General features: G+C 42.1%; 1 protein-coding gene across 3 annotated transcripts; it reads right to left on the reverse strand.

The window, feature by feature from the left end:
* Positions 1-13,529: 13,529 nt before the first annotated feature.
* LOC122034874 (two-component response regulator ORR41-like) lies at positions 13,530-14,371 on the reverse strand. 3 transcript variants are annotated; one of them, XM_042594236.1, is made up of 4 exons: positions 14,286-14,371; positions 14,057-14,203; positions 13,863-13,982; positions 13,530-13,750 (listed from the first exon to the last, which is right to left on the reverse strand). In XM_042594236.1, exons 1-4 carry the CDS (start codon positions 14,337-14,339, stop codon positions 13,709-13,711), a joined length of 363 nt encoding a protein of 120 aa, XP_042450170.1. In that variant the 5' UTR covers positions 14,340-14,371; the 3' UTR covers positions 13,530-13,708. The 3 variants fall into 3 exon arrangements, with proteins under 3 accessions (XP_042450170.1, XP_042450169.1, XP_042450168.1); XM_042594235.1 differs by having other exon boundaries at positions 13,530-13,777; XM_042594234.1 differs by having other exon boundaries at positions 13,530-13,780.
* Between the last annotated feature and the right edge of the window lie 4,592 nt (positions 14,372-18,963).

Below are 18,963 nucleotides of genomic sequence, written 5' to 3' on the forward strand. Positions count from 1 at the left end.
TTAAAACTCTAGTTCTTAAAATTTGATTTTACTTAAATTTGACATTTTGATTTGAAAGTTAACTTTTACAAAAATTAGTTTTAAAAATTGCTTTGTTATTGAAAATTGTGGAAATTAGATTTCTTCCAAAACTTAAGTTTACAAACTAAGCTTCTCAAAATCATTTTCCTTAATTTTGAAAATCAAAGTTTAAAAATCAATCTTCAAAATCAACTTGCTTAAAATTGTGAATTTTTTTAATCAACTCAAAATTATTTATTTTAAATCACAAACTTTTTATCCTTTTTACCTAGTCTTTGAAAACTGAACTTTTCAAGTATATTAAACCATGGTTTTGAATCTAGTACGTTTAAACTTTGAAAATTTGATTTTGGAAAACAAATTTTATCAAAACATTCTAAAAAGTAAAGATTTAAATTTAATTTAACTTTACTTTGAAAATGTTCCTGAATCTAGTTCTTAAAATTTGATTTTACTTAGTTTTGACAAGTTGATTTGAAGGTTAAATTTTACAAAAATTATTTTACAAACTAAGCTTCTCAAAAACATTTTCCTTGATTTTGAAATTTGAATCTTTTACAAACTTAGTGTTGAAAAATAAATTTCAATTAGTTTTGAAAAATAGATTTTTCAAACTTAGTTTTGAAATTTTGGTTTTGAAAACTTATGTTTGAAAAGCGTTTCAAAGTTGAAACTTGTTTTGAAAATTTAATCTTGAAATTTAGACCTTATACACTTATGTTTGAAAATTAAACTTAAAAGTTTTCAAATCTTTATATTCCCCCCAGTCAACTTGATCTTTTCTTGGATTTAAAAATTGTACTTTTGTCCTTGAATCCTGAACCAAACTCAGTTATTTTTCAAGATTAGGTGTTATTATTTTCAGTAACTCTACACTATGATTGTTTACCCTTGTTTTTTTGATGAATGTCAAAGGGGGAGAAGGGTTAGGTGGTTAAGTTAGCTAAACAAATTTGAAAACACAAACTAACTTTAAAACCACATAAATGTATGTTGTTTCTTGCATATGCTTTCACTAACTTAACCAGGTTGTCATTCCATCAAAAAGGGGGAGATTGTTGGTGCGGCTAGCACTAACGATTTAACCTAGGTTTTGATGAATAACAAATAGGTTAAGTTAGTCTTGTTGTTGTCTGACACTTTGATCAAGTGTGCAGGAGAAGTCCAGACAGGTCGACGGGTTGACCAGATGTCTGGCGAGAAGTCCAAGCGGGTCGACGGGCTGACCAGACGCTTGGCGAGAAGTCCAGCTAGGTCGACGGGCTGACCGGATAGCTGGCGAGAAATCCAAGCGGGTCGACGGGCTGACCGGACGCTTGGCGGGGCTGACTGGACGTCTGGCAGGTAAGTAAGGTAAGTCACTGGAAGGGAGTGACTGCGAGGACGCGTTCCCGGGAAGGGAACATTAGGCGTCGATCCAGCTTAGATCCATTTCGGATATCTAAGTCGAGATCGTGACTAGATTCCGGTCTCGGAAAGACGGAATCTAAGTCATACTCTTGATGCTAATTTTTATTACTTAGCGTATCTGTAAAAATGTGCTAACAAACTGTGCTGCAGGGTTTATTTGCCTCGGACTAACATTTGCGGTAGGGAGGTCGGGCGCGGAATGGCTCGGGCGCTGGAAGGATCCAGCGCCCGAGGCAAATTTATCCACGGCGTTGACACTTGGAGCATGCTGGTTGGGAGTGTTACGTCACATTCCAGGCGCCCGGAAGGGCGCCCGGAAGGGATATAAAAGAAGCCCCAGCGGGAGCTTCAACATATCAGTCTTCTGAGAACTCTGAGTCCAATCACTCTGCTGCTCTGCGCTCCAACGACGTTCACAAAGCTCCGACGACTCACTCCGGTTCTCTTTTTAATTCATTGTTTGTCGGTTAGCTTTGCTTTCTTTCTTTTCATTAGCAATATTTGTACGTAAATTGTAATTATCCGAATTGCTAGTGAATTGCCCAACGAAAGTACTCAAGGAGTACGGGCCTTCGAGTAGGAGTCGTCACAGGCTCCGAACGAAGTAAAAATCAACAATGTTCATCTCTTTACTTCTTTACTTTTCCGCCGCGTCTTAACTCGAGATTTTCGAATCGATATTCACCCCCCCCCCTCTATCGAATCTAACGGTCGTACACTCACAACTCCTCATCTCATGCTTATCTTCCCGAACCCCTCTCACAACTCCTCATCTCATGCCTATCTTCCCAAACCCCTCTCACGCCCTCTCCTTCCAACTCCTCCTCTCACGTCCTCTCCATCCAACTCCTCTCCAGCAACCCCCTCTCCGGCAAACTCCTCTCCGCGAACCTCCTCTCCTCTGAATTCCTTCACCTCTTCGTCAAATAGCAAATGCCCTAATCACTCCGCTCTTGGATCGCCGCCTCCGCACTTGGCCTCCTCTTTGGAAGATCGATATTTGTAGCTCGGTCTTTGTCCTGCTCTAGTTTGTCAGAGCAAATTGTTATTGACGACCTGGGGGGATTTGTTTAAGCTGATTCATCCTCGTTTCATCTTCTTTTTTTTTTTTGTTAGGGTTTGCGAAGGCGGAAAGCGGTATGGAGGATGGAGAAGATGCAAGGATTCTTCTCGGTGCTAAGGGAGGAGGTTGCAAGGGGGCTTTCTCCATCACGGTCGCTGGGAAGGCCGAGGTCGGAGAGCCCGCGGTGGAGCACATTGTCTGTGGCAGAGCTGTTTTTGTTTTCACGGCGGTGGAAGAGGCGTGGGATTGCTGGAGAGCTTGCGGTGCCAAGATCCGGGAGCCTGACGACTTTGATGGAGGGACCGAAACACGCGGCGGGAGAGGACGCGAAGAAGGAGCGTGGGTTGGGACAGTGGGTCAAAGACCAGCTATCACGTGCGTCGTCCACCTCTCCTTCTGATTCCTCCTTCCGGCGGTCGAATCTCCGGATGCTACTAGGCGTCATGGCGGCTCCCCTCGCCCCTATTCATGCTTGCTCCATCGACCCGCTTCCTCACCTCAGCATCAAGGTATGCAATTTCACGGCTTGTATCAGTTATGCAATTTCTGTAGTATTTTATTCATTGAGAAGGATTTTGTGCTACAAAATATGGTTACCACTTGTTGCTTGTGGTATAAATAGTCTCTCTATGCATTCATTCATGAGATCTTCTTTTCCCTTTATAAATTGTTACTGGTTCTAGGTAACTACTTAATGGTTTAACTGGTTTATACATTCATGGTGTTTGTCTTGTTTTTCTCATACTTTCTACAATTTGGCTGTATTTGAGATAACTTTATGAAGAAATGTTTGTTTTTCGACTGTTGAGGATACTTTTCCTTTGCAGATTACCACGGTTGAGGAAGCTAAAGAATTCTATCCATTGTTTGGACTTGGGGCTAATATTTCCCTCATCTTCTCGGGACGAACAGTAAAGTATTTCTCTAATCTACGTAAGAATCTGGGACCAGGGGTTAATGGTTGGGCAATTTCACTGAAAGGAATGATGAGCATCGTTGTGCTTCTTGGGCTTGTAATATCTGCAATCTATTGGGGTGTAAATAAATTTGTGGTGAACGACCCATCTCTTCCAAGATCAAACCGCAAGAAGAAGGTTTGTTTCTGGATCAATACAGACATTACGTTTACATTTTGGATATGTATTATGTCATTTATCAATATCAAGTATTTGTTTGCATAGGTGAAGAAGCCAAAGCTAGGCATGAATGAGAGCCTCAAGGTTTTGCTGTCCTCCATATATGTAAGGGATCTAGCCACGTTGGTGGTTGCTTATGGGATCAGCATCAACCTGGTGGAAGTCACATGGAAATCAAAGCTCAAGGCATAGGTATTTTTGGGATTGTCGTACCTTGTTTTAGTTAAAGTTTATGTAAGTTCATTACCTTCTTGATGGCCCAAAAACATCAGATGAGTTTAGGAATATGAATTTGGGATTGTCGTACCTTTTCAGGTCAAACAAAATATGACTGACAGAACTCATCAACTTCTAGATGCTCGATCAAAGGGCAGGTAATATCCAAGAGTCGACTTCAATATCTTGTAGAAAATACCATGTTTACTAGTTCAAAAATGGTTTTTTGCTACCTTTGACATGTTGAATTTTTAAATCCTTTCTTTGCACTCTAGAATCAAAGCCATATTTTATATGTATAGTTTAGTACACCGGAAAACTACATTTGCTATTGGAAAATTTCAAGTCAAATTGTGTTTGATAAAGTTACAAGTTCTGCAAACCAAAGAAATCAGAACATATGCTGATTTTGACTTTAGTTCATGTGTAAGAACTCAAATGAAATATATACTGTTATTTTTGCACTGCATCTCTAATTATGTATTTAGGTCTCATAGTGGTTTCCCTAGCATCTCCAATTATGCTATTCTTTTTGCTATATTTCCATGGCGGAAACAAAGTAGCACATGTATTTTTCGTTTGCTCTATTCCCCGTTATTTTATGCTTAATTCTTTTGTCTCTCCGAGTTTCCAATTCTCATGGCCATTTTCACAATATTTCAATCAGATTACCATCCCCAATAGTAATTGTTTTCAAATATTTTTGATCTATTTTTTTTTTGATACGAGCCAGATCATACTGGAATTATCTGTTATATGAAGAATGGCAATGATAGTCAATTATCTAAAAGGCTCTTTATTCACTAGTCTGATATTTCTAAAATATAGAACAAGTATCGATAAGTTGCTCTCATACTCAAACCGTAGGAAGAACACAGAACATGACATCTTTAAGTTGGCGACAGCGTCTCCAGATTGCAGTTGAATCTGCACAAGGTTTGGTTCTAGCACAACGTATCTGTGTGCTTTCCAAGTTCGTTGCTCCGGTCAATCTATAGCCATCATTTTTCATAGGTTCTAACTTCTGGTGATGTTTAGGATTGGAGTATCTGCACACGGCCTGCAAACCACCTATCATTCACAGAGATGTCAAGATAGCAAATATACTCCTGAGCGAAAGGTTCGAGGCAAAGATAGCAGATTTTGGAATATCAAAGACTTTAAGCGAGGCAGACACTCATATATTGACCGTAGTGATGGGAACAGCAGGATACTTAGATCCAGAGTACTTGCCTTCTCGCTTCTCTTGTCCTCCTGAGAAATAGATGCTTTTCCTAACACAATTTTTTTGCTTAGTACCTCTCGTTTCATTTCGCGTATGAAGTCATAATTCTTATTAACTCACTCAGGTACCACGTTACCAGCCAGCTCAGTAGCAAAAGTGATGTTTATAGCTTTGGGGTGGTCATTTTGGAGCTGGTGACCTGGCAAGCTCCAATCGTAACCAGCGCAGATAAGGCACACATCTCAGTCTGGGTTCGCCTAAGGCTCACCCGAGGAAACGTAGAGGACGTTGTTGATCCAAGACTGCACAGTGAGTACGATGTGAATTTTGTCTGGAAGTGCATCTATACCGCACTAGGATGCCTGGCAAGAGCAACCCAAGAAAGGCCGACCATGGGGAATGTGGTTGCACAGCTGAAGAGCAGCTTGGAACTAGAGAACCTTCGTAAACCAGATTATTTAGTCTTTTTGAAACAGAAATATTAAAAAAAAAATTTTGAAACAGAAATATTTAGTCTTTGTGTATAGTTAAATTCTCCTGTAAATACTAATACTTTGTAGTTGAATTCTATTATTTGGTACAAATTTGAAATCATTAGCTGAGCTAATTAATGCTATTTTATATGTCAAATTCGAATATGGACATGGTAAAAGAAAATTAATAGTTTTGTAAATATAAAAAAATAATTTTGTAAATAGATTTTTTTTATTTTTTTTTAAAAGACAACGCTTTTAAAGCGTTGCACAAGTGTTGTCTTTGCCAAAAATAACAACGCTTTTAAAGCGTTGCAATAATGATGTTTTTGCAAAAAATACACAACACTTTTAAAGCGTTACAAAAGCGTTGCCTTTGCTACAAACGACAACACTTTAAAAGCGTTGTCGTTGAGCAGACTTTTAACAATAGTGCCTTTAACAACACTTTTTCAGCACAAAGATAACGCTTTAAAAGCGTTGTCTATTAGCTTTTTTCTTGTAGTGGAAAGGCTTTGTCGAGGCAGTGGTGGATGATCTCATACCCAAGAAGGCCTAGTGCCTCGCTATGTTTGACCTGGGAGCTAATCTCTAAAATAAATATTTAATCGAATTTGTAACATGGGTGGATTTGGATCAATAATGTTAATCATCGTTTGCGATCCAAGTTTAAACCTCTAAGAAACATATAAGTTAAATTTGGAATCAATAATGTTAAGTTCTATTTGCAATTCCAAGTTTAATTTCTAAAGAACACAATAGGTTGTTAAGAAAGGTTCAGGACTTGTACAAAATTTTTGTACAGGGGAACCGGTACGATATTCCAAGTAGCAACCAACAAGTAGTATCAAAGCTAGGATTTGCCTCTATGTGTTTGGTTTTCAGTTTAATTATGCACATGTCATACATATTTTAGATAGGATAATAGTAGGATATGCTAACTCTGTGGTTGCAGGCTCCAACTATTATGGCTTAATGTGATTGTGTGTGATTGGACCCTTGGACATGTCAAGGGCATTTTATGTGTGTGCATGATTGTATTTATTAAATACAGCAGGAGTTGTATTAGCCCTAGGATTTTACATTTTTGTTTGATCTAGACTTCATGTACATTCACTTGTGGAATATTGGATCGATATATGTAAAATTCTATTTTTATCGTGGATCGTATCCTTGCAAGGCGTGGTACTATTGGAGGACAAGAGGTGCAGCAGAAAAGGAAGCTCGATGGACCCGACGACATGAACCCTAGAGATGGCAGCACACGGAGGATAGTGATGGAAGAAGCCATAATAGTTGGAAATTTATTTCCATATCTATTGCTTTTATTTACTGTGATGTGTGTGTGAATGTGATGTGTGCTTGCATAGTTAAAATTCCTCATCTTAAATAATTAAGTGAGAGAGGGATTTATAAATAAATTCCACGGTCTCCATTATTGGTTTATAAGTGATGCAATAAACTTGCGTGTTGGCTCTGAGTGTCTTCCTCCACAACGGATGAGTTTATTTGCGGATCACTAGATCAGACTTCCTTTATAATTACTGGTTTGTAGGTGATGCATTCAAATTTGCTTGTTGGCTCTGAGTGCCTTCCTCTACAACGGATGAGTTTGTTTGTGGATCACTAGATCAAACTTTATTTATAATTACTGGTTTGTAGGTGATGCATTCAAACTTACGTGTTGGCTTTGAGTGCCTTCCTCCACAACGGATGAGTTTGATTGTGGATCACTAGATCAAACTTCCTTTATGGGTAATTATAGGAAATTGTTTAGGTTTGTGTGATCTTCTCAAGGTGAAGGAGCACAATCCTATAAGTAATCAAGTAATGGTATACATTTAGGCACATTCAATAGTATCCTCCCCAACGGAGTCACTGCTATTATTTGTGTGACCAAAGGAAAACTAACTATTAATTGTCATAAAGTTAGGTTGACAAGATAATTAATAGGTAAGACCCTCCTCTTACAAATGTCTGAATTTGTATACGTCCACACTAATGTGACATACAAAATTCACGGTGTTTGAGGTGTTGGTGAATTTAAATTATATTGTTTTGAGGAATCAATATTATTTTATATTCAAAGTTTTGACCAAATATTTGATTAAAGACAGACTAACTATTAATTTTATTTATCATAAAATTACGTTGACAAGATAATAAAATTAATGGATAAAATTTCCTCTTAAAGATTGAATTTGTATACATCCACACTAACGTGGCATATAAAATTCACGAGGATTTTGAGGTATTGGTCTTGACCAAATATTTTTGGGATTCTTAGGATTTCAAATGTTTGTCAATCCCCTAGTTGTTATACTATAGAATAGATTTAGTAGTCCCAATTATAATGATTGGAAACAAAACTTGGACTCTAAGGTGAACTGTCCTCTCAGAAATGAGAACAATAAAAGTGTATTTTATTCATTAGTTGTTGAAACATATTTAGTGGTGTTATCTACCAGTACCTGGTGTGTAGATACGGGAGTCACTAATCATGTCTGCAATTCATTGTAGGGGTTCCAGGAAACCTGACAACTATATGAAAGGGAAAATACCATCTACATGGGCACTGTTGCAAAAGTAGTAGTTATTGTAGTGGGAGATGTTTATCCTTTGAAAGGAATAAAACATTGATTGTCTTTACGTACAAAGTTTTAGAAAGAACTTGATTTCAGTTTCTAAAACTATTTAAGAATAGATATTCTATCTATTTTGATAACAAAGTTGTTATCAAGAAAAATAGGGAAGTTATCAGTTCTGGTATGTTTGGTGGTAATTTATAATCCATTAACTCCACGATGCAACAAATAGAAATTAATAACACATCTTCTAACTCTAATAAGAGAAAGTAATCTTCGGAAATGAACCAATCATATCTTTAGCATATAAGGCTAGGTTATATTAACTTGAGTAGGATTCATTGGTAGCCGATGAACTTTTGGGTTCATTGGTAGTGGAAAACTTTCCAACCTGTGAGTCTTACTTGGAAGAAAAAAATAACCAAGAAGCCTTTTAAGTCTAAGGGGTAAGGAGCCAAAGATGTGTTGGAAATGATTCATTCTGATTTGTGTGGACCTATGACTATCCAAGCAAGAGGTGGTTTCGAATATTTCGTCTCTTTTATAGAAGACTATTCGAGATACGGGTACATTTACTTGATGCACCGCAAGTCTAAGTGCTTTGATAAGTTCAAAGAGTACAAGGCTGATGTGGAGAAACGTCAAGGTAAAAGTATCAAGACACTACAGTGAGATCCTAGTGGTGAGTACCTCTTAGGAGAGTTCAGGAGTCACTTATTAGAAGTGGGGATTCAATCCCAACTGACTGCACCTGGTATATCTCAACAAGATGGTGTGACAGAATGAAGGAATAGGACTCTTATGGAAATAGTTAGATCAATGATGAGTTATTCAGAATTACCAAATTCATTTTAGGGACATACTCTGGAAACGGAAGTGAACATAGTACCTTCTAAATCAGAACCATCTACTCTCATAGAATTGTAGAATGGGTGTAAGCCTAGTCTGAAGCATATTCGGATTTAGGGTAGTCCAGCACATGAGTAGAAGGGAGACACTGATAAGTTGGACAGGAGTTCACTTGTTTGTGGGTTATCTTAGAAAAACGAAAGGAGGTTTATAGTCCTAAAAATCAAAAGGTCATTGTGGCACCAATGCCCGATTTTTAGAAGAGGACTATGTAATGAACCACAAGCCCATAAGTAAATTTATTCTTAAGAAAATAATAAAGGACACGTCTAATCTAGTACCAACAGTACAAGATGAGATACCACAAGAAACTGCAACACGAGTCACAAATGATGCACAAGTGCGGACAGTGTCTCGTCGTAGTGGGAGGGTGTTAGGCAACCTGAAAGATTCATGTTTTGGGAAAGTCTTTAGACTAGATCCATGGTAAACATGAACCTAATTCCCGGATATATGACGAAGCACTCCAAGATAAAGATGCAGCATCTTGACAAAGAGCAATGAATATAGAAATAGAATCTATGTATTCTAATGATGTCTGGGAGCTTGTAGAACCACCAAATGGTGTAAAATCCATTGAGTGTAAATAGGCCTACAATAGAAAAAGAGGGGCAGACGGGAAGGTGGAAACTTTCAAAGCAAGGCTTGTTGAAAAAGGAAACCTTTTCACCAGTAGTCATGCTTAAGTCTATCCGGATTCTTTTATCTATTGCTGCTCATATGGATTATGAGATTTGGCAAGTGGATGTCAAGACAGCTTTCCTTAATGGAAGTCTTGAAGAAAGCATCCATATGAAGCAACCAGAGGAGTTCATTGAAAAGGGCAAAGAGCATCTTGTATGTAAACTCAATCGGTCTATTTATACACTGAAGTAAGCTTCAAGGTCTTGGAACATCCGGTATGGATTTATTCGGTGTCCGGATGAGTCTTGTGTATACAAGAAGTGTGATAGAAATATGGTGGTATTTCTTGGACTATACGTAGATGACATTTTTGATAGTTGGAAACAATATCAAAGTGTTGTCAGAAGTAAGGGTATGGTTGTCCAAGCAATTCGATATGAAGGGGTTGGGAGAATGTGCACATATCCTCTCAGTCGGGATTCCAGACTCTCGTCCTAATACGAGTTATAAGTGAGCTTGCTTTCACACCTCCAAACTCTCGCCCCAGTGCGAGTTATAAGTGAGCTTCCTCTCACGCCTCCAGACTCTCGCCTCAGTGTGAGTTATAAGTGAGTTTACTCTCACGCCTCCAGACTCTCGCCCCAATGCGAGTTATAAGTGAGCTTGCTCTCACGCCTCCAGACTCTTTCCCCATCACGAGTTATAAGTGAGCGTGCTCTCACGACCAACTCTCGGTCCGGACTCCAAACTCTCGCCCTAGTGTGGGTTATAAGTGAGCTTGCTCTCATGCCTCCAGACTCTCGCCCAGTACAAGTTATAAGTGAGCATGCTCTCATAACCAACGACCTCTCGGTCGAGATTCCAGACTCTTATCCCAGTGCAAGTTATAAGTGAGCTTGCTGTCATGCCTCCAGACTCTCGCTCCAGCGCGAGTTATAATGAGCTTTCCCTCACGCCTCCAGACTCTCACCCCCAGCGCGAGTTATAAGTGAGAATGCTCTCATGACCAACGACTTCTCAGTCGGGATTCCAGACTCTCGCCCCAGTGCGAGTTATAAGTGAGCTTGCCCTCACGTCTCTAGACTCTCACCCCAGCGCGAGTTATAAGTGAGCATGCTCTCATGACCAACAACCTCTCGGTCGGGATTCCAGACTCTCACCCTAGTGTGAGTTATAAGTGAGCTTGCTCTCACGCCTCTAGACTCTCGCCCTAGCGTGAGTTATAAGTGAACTTGCCCTCGCACCTCTAGACTCTCGCCCCAGCGCAAGTTATAAGTGAGCTTACCCTCGCACCTCTAGACTCTCGCCCCAGCGCGAGTTATAAGTGAGCATGCTCTCACGATCAACGACCTCTCGGTCAGGATTCCAGACTCTCGCCCTAGTGCGAGTTATAAATGAGCTTGCTCTCACACCTCCAGACTCTCGCCCCAGCGCGAGTTATAAGTGAGCTTGCTTTCACGCTTTCAGACTCTCGCCCTAGCGCGAGTTATAACCATGCATGCTCTCACGACCAGCGACCTCCCGGTCGAGCTCCAGACTCTCGTCCCAGTGCGAGTTATAAGTGAGCATGCTCTCACGCCTCCAGACTCTCACCCCAGGGCGAGTTATAAGTGAGTCTGCTCTCACGCCTCCAGACTCTTGCCCCAGCACGAGTTATAAGGCTTCGAACTCTCGCCCTCACATCACACTACCACGCTTCATAACTCACGAGTCAACATTTGGCACTCTTAAGTCCTAGGCGGGTTATCAACCAACAATGAAGTGCCAGGAAAAAAGGGAAAATAAATAGAGAATGAAGCCCAACCAGATTTGTATTTCTTTAATGAAGTACAAGGAACGCCTCTCAAGCTCGCATTTCACAACTGGGGATATCTAAATTAATCAGAAATCCTCGACAACGTTAGTAGCTGGTCGACATCTCGAGCAAAGGTATTCTACATGATCTGCGGGCCCCAAGTTAGATTGCGCCTGCACCAACTCGGCCTTGGTGAATTGAACAATACAACGCTGTTGAGCAATAGTTTCGTCTTTGAGCTGGTTCTCTTCTTGAAGAAGGGCTATGAAGGCAGCATGTTTCTCTCTTAGATAGATCAAGAATTGAGCCTGGCTCTCCATATCCGCATAGGCTTTCTGCTTCAACACTACTTCATCTTGGGTTCGAGACTTAGCGGCTAACCAAAGTTCCTCAATGTCTTGGCAGAGAGAAGACTGAAGAACTCTATTTTGCATCATCTCGACTAAAGTGGTATCCTTGTAGGCGAGTAGCTGAGTCATATGGGATAGTTGTTGGCGTAAAGACGACACCTCATCAGAATTAGGGGTGGGTTCCATGGTATGAAGAAGTCAGTAAGAAAACTACAATGATACGGGGGGACTCTGCCCTTTTAAAGAGGAAGGCGGGAAGAGGTGGCTTTAAGGCATTTATGGGGCTCTTCTCTCAAGGATGATTGGGTAATTAATCAGGTCACATATCCGAGGAACTGGGAAAAGATATAGCATTTAAGAATGGAGTGGTGGAACAAGTAAACTGGAACCTGAGTCTAGTCAATCGGACTTGAGTCTCCTTCGACTAGACTTAGGGGGAGGCTTGTTATACGGTGCATGGTGATGGGGTCCAATAAAGATAGGCGGTTAGAAGTCAAGGGGATGTAACAGTCAGAAATTAAGAGGATGTGGTAGTCAGAAGTCAAGGGGGTGTGACAGTCAGAAATCAAGGGAGTGTGGTAGTCAGAAGTCAAGGGGGCGTTGTAGTCAGAAATCAAGGGGTGTGACAGTCATGAGTCAAGAGGGTGTGGCAGTCAGAAGTCAAGGAGGCGTGGCAGTCAATATGTATGGAACGATGTCAGCAATCTGATTCTTGGCCGAGTTTCAACAGATCGGGACTCCAGATCTGAGACACCTGGGTAGACAGTCAGATGACACCTGACCATGATTTGACGAGTTAGGCTCTCACGGCCTAGTGGTACTTAAGTCTGATGCTCTCAGTAAGCTAAAGCTCTCGGTCAGCTAACTCCCGGCCAGCGCTTGGACTATCTCTCCACGGCCTCGGCCTCCCAAGGTCTAAGCTAGACGTTATGCTCGACTGATCATCCAAGATTGTTCTATTCCTTCTCGATCAGGGTAGAAAGCACTACAAGATAATAAGGTCGGGGAATTGTAACCGTCTGTCAAAGAATAACTGTCAAGTGTCGGGGAATATTCCAATAGTCTGTCATCACCTGCGAATGGAACATTCCTTCAGGCCATAGGAGGATGTCACGTGTCCTCCATCACCCGAAAAGTGCTGACACCCAACATTCTCTGACATTAGTCAGACTCCAGAAGATACACACTGTCATATAAAAAAGAAGGACCTCCCCCTTTCGCAGGTACGCTCTCTCGTACATTCACACTTGTCTTCCGCTTTCTTTCTCCTTCATACATTGTTCTTCTGAGGAAAAAGTACTTGATTTGAGCATCGAAAGGCCTACTCCGGAGACTTTTTCCCCGATTTTTTGCCTCTACCACTAGTGTGCTTGTCTGAGTGTGCGCAGAGCTCAGGTATCGCCGGCTCAATCATCGTCATCCGTCAGCACCACGTGGGAGTTCATTTGCGGAAGCATATCCGAGAAAGGTGCCTTAATCACCCCTTCGTCAGCATCCGCAACAACTCACCAGGTCTTCATCTGACTCAGATTCCGGACAAGATCACTCTCTCTACCAAAACTCTTCCTTATGGGCTTGCACTTCTCCAACTTTGGAATTGCATCTATTCAATTTGCCTTGCTGCATTTAAACTAGAGGCTAGAGCCATATTTTCTTATGGCTAGCTACGTGTCAATTGTGATGCACACAAGAAACACTCTAAGAAGTCAGATCTCGATCGAGTTCCACAAAAGAAAGCATTTCCTAAGGTGCCAAATTCACTCCATTGATACATATTGCTCTTTATTAACTGAGAAGATGAACATGCTAACGTAGAAGGTGCTTTAATGGACAATTAAAATATCAGTTTGACATTCAGAGAGGTAAGTAAGCTGTAGCATGCACGCAGAGATCATGGACCTCTACAAAGCATCTCCTCGTCGAAGGCCATACTTGGTGAGGATCTGAGCCAATTTATCTTTCGTCAGGGGCTGCTATAGCAAACCAAGAGAACAAAAACTAAATATTCTCTCTTTATGTTGATCAAATGGCCATGAACTATGTGTATACGTATACCTTCTCTATGAATTCGTCGGCTCCGGCTTGGAGAAACAAATCCTTATGGCACTGCTGGGTGTCCGCCGAGAGAGCTACGATGGGGGCCTTCACTCCCAGTAATCGGAGCTGCTTGGTAGCCTGTAACCAATACCTAGCTAGTGAAGTGATCTAAGATAAAAGAGCTGAAAGAGAAACTGAAGCATGGTACGTACTTCATGGCCGTCCATGACTGGCATTTCCCTGTCCATTAGGATGAGGTCGTAGGACTTGCCTCCTTTGACCGACTCCACGGCCGCCTTCCCGTTCTCCGCCTCCTCCAATGCCATCCCCTGTTCCACCATCAGCTTACTCACCACCACCTGCAGCCACCGATCGACGACGACGGTTCACTGCCAAGTAGTTTAACTGAAGAGCGAGTAGAATTAATATTCATAAATTCACCCGGGCGATCGCATTGTCCTCGACGAGGAGCGCCGAGAGCATCGAGTTCGCCATGCGAATAAAAGCAGAGCAGGGGAAAGAGGGAGGGTCGCGGACTAAACGTGGCTACTTGAAGTGCATGTTTCGTGGGCGTGGCCGGGTCCGCGTGCGCGCGATGTCGACCACGCGGCAGCGTGCGCTGCGATAGTGGCCGGATATGGCAACCCGGTGACCGTCCTCGGCTTGCTGTAGTAATATTAATGCTTGAGGTGCGGACAACGCGGGTGACGCGGCGCGTGGCCCCGCAGCCGCCGTCGTCGTCGTCATCGTTCGTTCGTCCGGGGCCGGTCCTTCTCAGCCGTGCCACCCATCGTCTAGGTGGGGCCCGGCGGCGTCGGCGACTGCACTGTGCAGTGAGCTTAATAGAGCCCGTGAGGCATTTCCAAATTTGGCAAGCGTTGTCCTCAGCGAGAACACGTAGCTTTCTCTATGCCCTCAATAATGTCCTCCACATAACACACTGCAGCAACAGTGACAGAAAGTTAGTTGCAACTGTTCCGGCCTAGACACCTTGGATGAGTTAATGAACTTGAGCGGGCTTTACGAACCTGATGGGATGCCGATGAGGGAGACGAATACATGAGCCTCACAAATAAGTGGGGAAGTCTTCATTCCTTAGGTTATGTAATCAGAATGATAAAATTAATTATTTTGTTTGATTTAATTTTATATTTATAATATAATATAAATTGGATTATAAAAGATAGTGAAATTTTATAATTTGGATTACAAAGTAAATACTATGTAATTCGATTATATTATGAGATCAACATTTAATCAAAATTTAAATATCGAATATATCCCTAGTCCGCCATCGGTCGCTGCTGTCAGTTGCTAGTGGCAACCTTCGGTTGTCGGCGGACCGCCGATTGCCGACGACGGCAACTGGCGACGACTAGCGATTGCCAACGGCGGCCGCTAGTTGTCGGTGGCTGCCGCAAGCTCCGGCAGAGAAGCAGCGACCGCCGGTAGGGGTCGCAGGATATTTTATTATTTTATAATAATACAAATTACATTCTTTATAAAAAAATAATGAACATCAAATAAAAGAATGTAATTACTCTTACAATCAAAGATTACATACATTACATTATCAAACGTAGTAATATAATCAAGATTACATTACATTACATTACAAATTTGATTACATTACCATCTAGATTATATTACAGCCAACCAAACGTAGTCTTAATGTACGCCACATGTCCATGTTTCCGAGGGAGGTGGCCACATGGCTTCATGATCTCCAATGTTCTTGCCAACAATGGGTAAGGGGAGCCATGTGGTCCCACATTCTCCTAGTTCCCCGCATTATCAACTAGCTAGCCATGTCAAAGTGGGGTGAGGGTAGAGAAGTTGTCGACTCGCAAGAGACCCTTGGCCGAGCTAGCTGCTTACAAGATGTCTCAGGTCGAGTCAAGGGGAGAGGTTGGCATCATGCGTCCGAGCTGAGGAGTCGGCGATGTAGGGCGAAGTTGAGGAGTCCGTGATGTATGATCAAGCTAAAAAGTCAAGGGATCAAGCTCGAAAAGAGTGGGCACGAACGACCATGTTGAGAAATGATCAAGCTGAATTAGAGTGGCCGAAGGAGTAAGGGTATCTTGAGATGAGCTGAGACATTATCTCATACTAAGGCTCCCTGGGGCAAGTTGATCAAACATCTTAGGACTGCCCGCTTGAGAGATCCGCATTCATAGAAAAGTTCATCTCGACTTTCGCAAGAAGTCAACTCTAAGACAGATGAGTCATTGTCAATGGAGGGTGTTAAGTCCTAAGAGGAGAAGTTCGGATAGGTGCAGATTATTCAAATCGAGTTCCTTAGGTCCCCCCGAGGTTGAACTAGGTTTCTCTTGGGTCTGACCAACCCTCTTTTACTTTGAACGTCAGGTCAGCACGACTATTGAATTCACGGGACACATAGAGGCCATATATTTCTGTCACATCATGAATCTCCCCGCCAAGTCTAGTCGAAGAAAGTGTAGTTTGACTAATTGGACTATGCTGAGTTATCGTCGAGCCAGATGCCAGGCTGGCGCCAAGTAGAGTGCTAAGCTTAGGTGGCATCATTCCATTGGCACAACTGATTTGAGGTCCACTAGTAGAGCGAAAGAGACAAGGCATTTAATGTCGCTAATACACAGAATCATGTATCACACACAACTGTCTGTCGGAGTAATGAGAGATATGCATTATCTACTTCAAGTCGTGGGCACATCTAGGTGCATTGATTGTCGAGAGATGTGTGACAAATGTATATTCGACAACTGGATCTAACAGTGGAACCATGCTGCCGCCTTTTCCACTCTTGCATCCAACAACTACACTTGAATTGTTGCAGAAGTCGGTTGATCGTTTGTATTTGCTATCGTGATCCAGCAGCTTGAACTGACAGCTAAGAAGAGATCGCGTGCTTCCTATCTTTCCATTCAATAGCTCGGCAAAAGATGTGACAGTTCACTAAGCGGTCGCCAAAGCATATTAAGGTTGAGGAGATATACGCCACCATCATTCGCATCTTCAAGCTCCAGTGTCTAAGCCGCCTTCTCTCCCCTGCGGTGAATCCGTATGTTCGTTGCACTTCTTCTGTTTTTGGTGGTCTTTCCACTCTCTCTTTGTTCTTCTTCTAAACCCATGGTTGCTGGCGAACCGTCAAACCTTTTATAAAATGCCTAGAGGTTCTTTTATACCAAAGAGGAAGATCATTCTCCGGCTACAGTTTGGTATCCCTTCTAATCACAAGATTAGGATTACAACATCAAAGCATCGGCCACACGAGCGGCCACCAGTAGGCAACATTACTTGCTTCTACGACTAGTTGGTAGATGGCCTAAGGTTTCCCATTCCCTCATTCCTTCAAGACCTTGCTACCTATTTTCTAGATCTCATTGTCACAATTTGCCTTGAATTATTATCATCTCATCTGTGGTGCAATCATTATTCTTTGGTCATACCAAGCTCCACATTGATCTCATTATCTTCCATTATCTTTTTTACCCCAAGCAATGAGAGTTCGGGGTCATCTACTTCGCGACTAGGTTGGGGTGTAACTTCCTCTATGAGTACTCGACCTCGCACAATGGGTGGAAGGGTCGTTTTATCTTTGTCAAGCCATCCCAGCCGTATGTTAGGACCAAAAGATTTTAGATATCCCTACAAAAGTATGATATTATCCACTTTAGGTCTAAGTCCTCATGATTTTATTTTTAAACTCTACCCAAAAGGTCACATACCAAAATCCATGATCTTTTCTATATATTTCTAATATGGAACTTTGATTGTATTTCCAACAATCCTTCCCTCTAACGAAGGACCACTAGTATTCTCATGGTTCGGGTCTTCCCTCAAGCATTAGGTCTCTTAACCTGTTCAGGATCTCTCCTTAAATATTGGGTCACTCTTGACCTGCTCAAGGCCTCCCCTCAAGCATGCCACTGACCTGCTCAGGGCCTCCCCTACTTCGTTCAAGGATCCACCCACATGGTTCGATCTGGATCATTGCTCTGGCTCATGGTTCTTCGAAAAGTGATCTCGCTATGATACCAATTGTTAAGACCAAAAAATTTCAGATATCTTCACAATAGTATAATATTGTCCACTTTGAATCTAAGTCCTCATTGTTTTATTTTTGAGCTCTACCCAAAATGTCTCATACCAATGAAAATATCTTCATCATATAAACTCATGATCTTTTCTATATATTTTCAATATAGGACTTTAATTATATTCCCAACACCATACACCTGGACGGCTGCCTAGTAGGTCAATCCGCCGACTCAGCTACTTCTTGGACAGTACAAACTAGAGCGGACATACTTGGCCTGACCGAGATCCTAGCGAACCTAAAGTTTAATGTTAATATATTGGTGGAGAATGAAGCATTACTCTACCGAGTCGGGTTGAGCTCGAATGCAGTCGCGCTAGAGGATCGACTAAGTAAGACACTATTTTTGTTAGATTTCCCCAATCACTGACTAACCCTTCTTTTCCTTGTACATCAAGTCATGCTAAACGTATCGATCAACAAGAACCTGAAATAGGATCTAACAATGGTAGAAGTCCTATGGGCCTAAAAGGATAAGGCCGAGGCCTTGTCAGACCTCCCCCATCAATGATCCATGGTGGTTGAGTCATTGACTTCCGCAGCTAGGTCCTCCACCGCAGTGGGTGATTCTTTCATGGCAGCTATCGATTCTTAGAGCCCCACTGCTGAGTCACAGATTCCAATAGTTTAAGTGAAGGAGTCAATAAAAGTGGTCAAGACTGGGGCTACTGAGATCGAGATGGAGGTTGTCGAGGAGGCAATCGAGGCTCAAGGGGAGTTTTGACCTGGGAAGAGGAGTCGGGTAGTAAAGCAACCTCTCCCTCCAAGCAAGGTCTACTCGACTCTCAAGCCGAGTGAGGTGGGACAGTCAGAATCAAGGAGGTCGACGAACCCCTCCATGGGGGTATTTTTTGAACTAACATAGATGGTTCTCTAGCTCAGTGATACCTATGTATTCTCCAAGCTAGGGGGGCCAGAAGTTACATCACAGTTCCTCTTTGAGGAATCCCTTGGAGAAAGGGGTTCCTTGAGTGTCTCCCTATGTAGAGGGGACCTTCCCCTTGCAATGGCGAGGAGCTATCTCCTGGGCATGGTACT

This window comes from Zingiber officinale, chromosome 11B (assembly GCF_018446385.1).
Source record: "Zingiber officinale cultivar Zhangliang chromosome 11B, Zo_v1.1, whole genome shotgun sequence".
Lineage (NCBI taxonomy): Eukaryota > Viridiplantae > Streptophyta > Magnoliopsida > Zingiberales > Zingiberaceae > Zingiber > Zingiber officinale.

What these genes read in the sequence shown, in the direction of transcription:
- LOC122034874 (XM_042594234.1), bottom strand. Translation starts at nt 14,339, where the DNA reads ATGGCGAACTCGATGCTCTCGGCGCTCCTCGTCGAGGACAATGCGATC. An exon ending in AGGACAATGCGATCGCCCGG is followed by an intron (nt 14,204 to 14,285) that starts GTGAATTTATGA and finishes CGGTGGCTGCAG; the next exon opens with GTGGTGGTGAGTAAGCTGAT. An exon ending in CCGACGAATTCATAGAGAAG is followed by an intron (nt 13,781 to 13,862) that starts GTATACGTATAC and finishes GGTTTGCTATAG; the next exon opens with CAGCCCCTGACGAAAGATAA.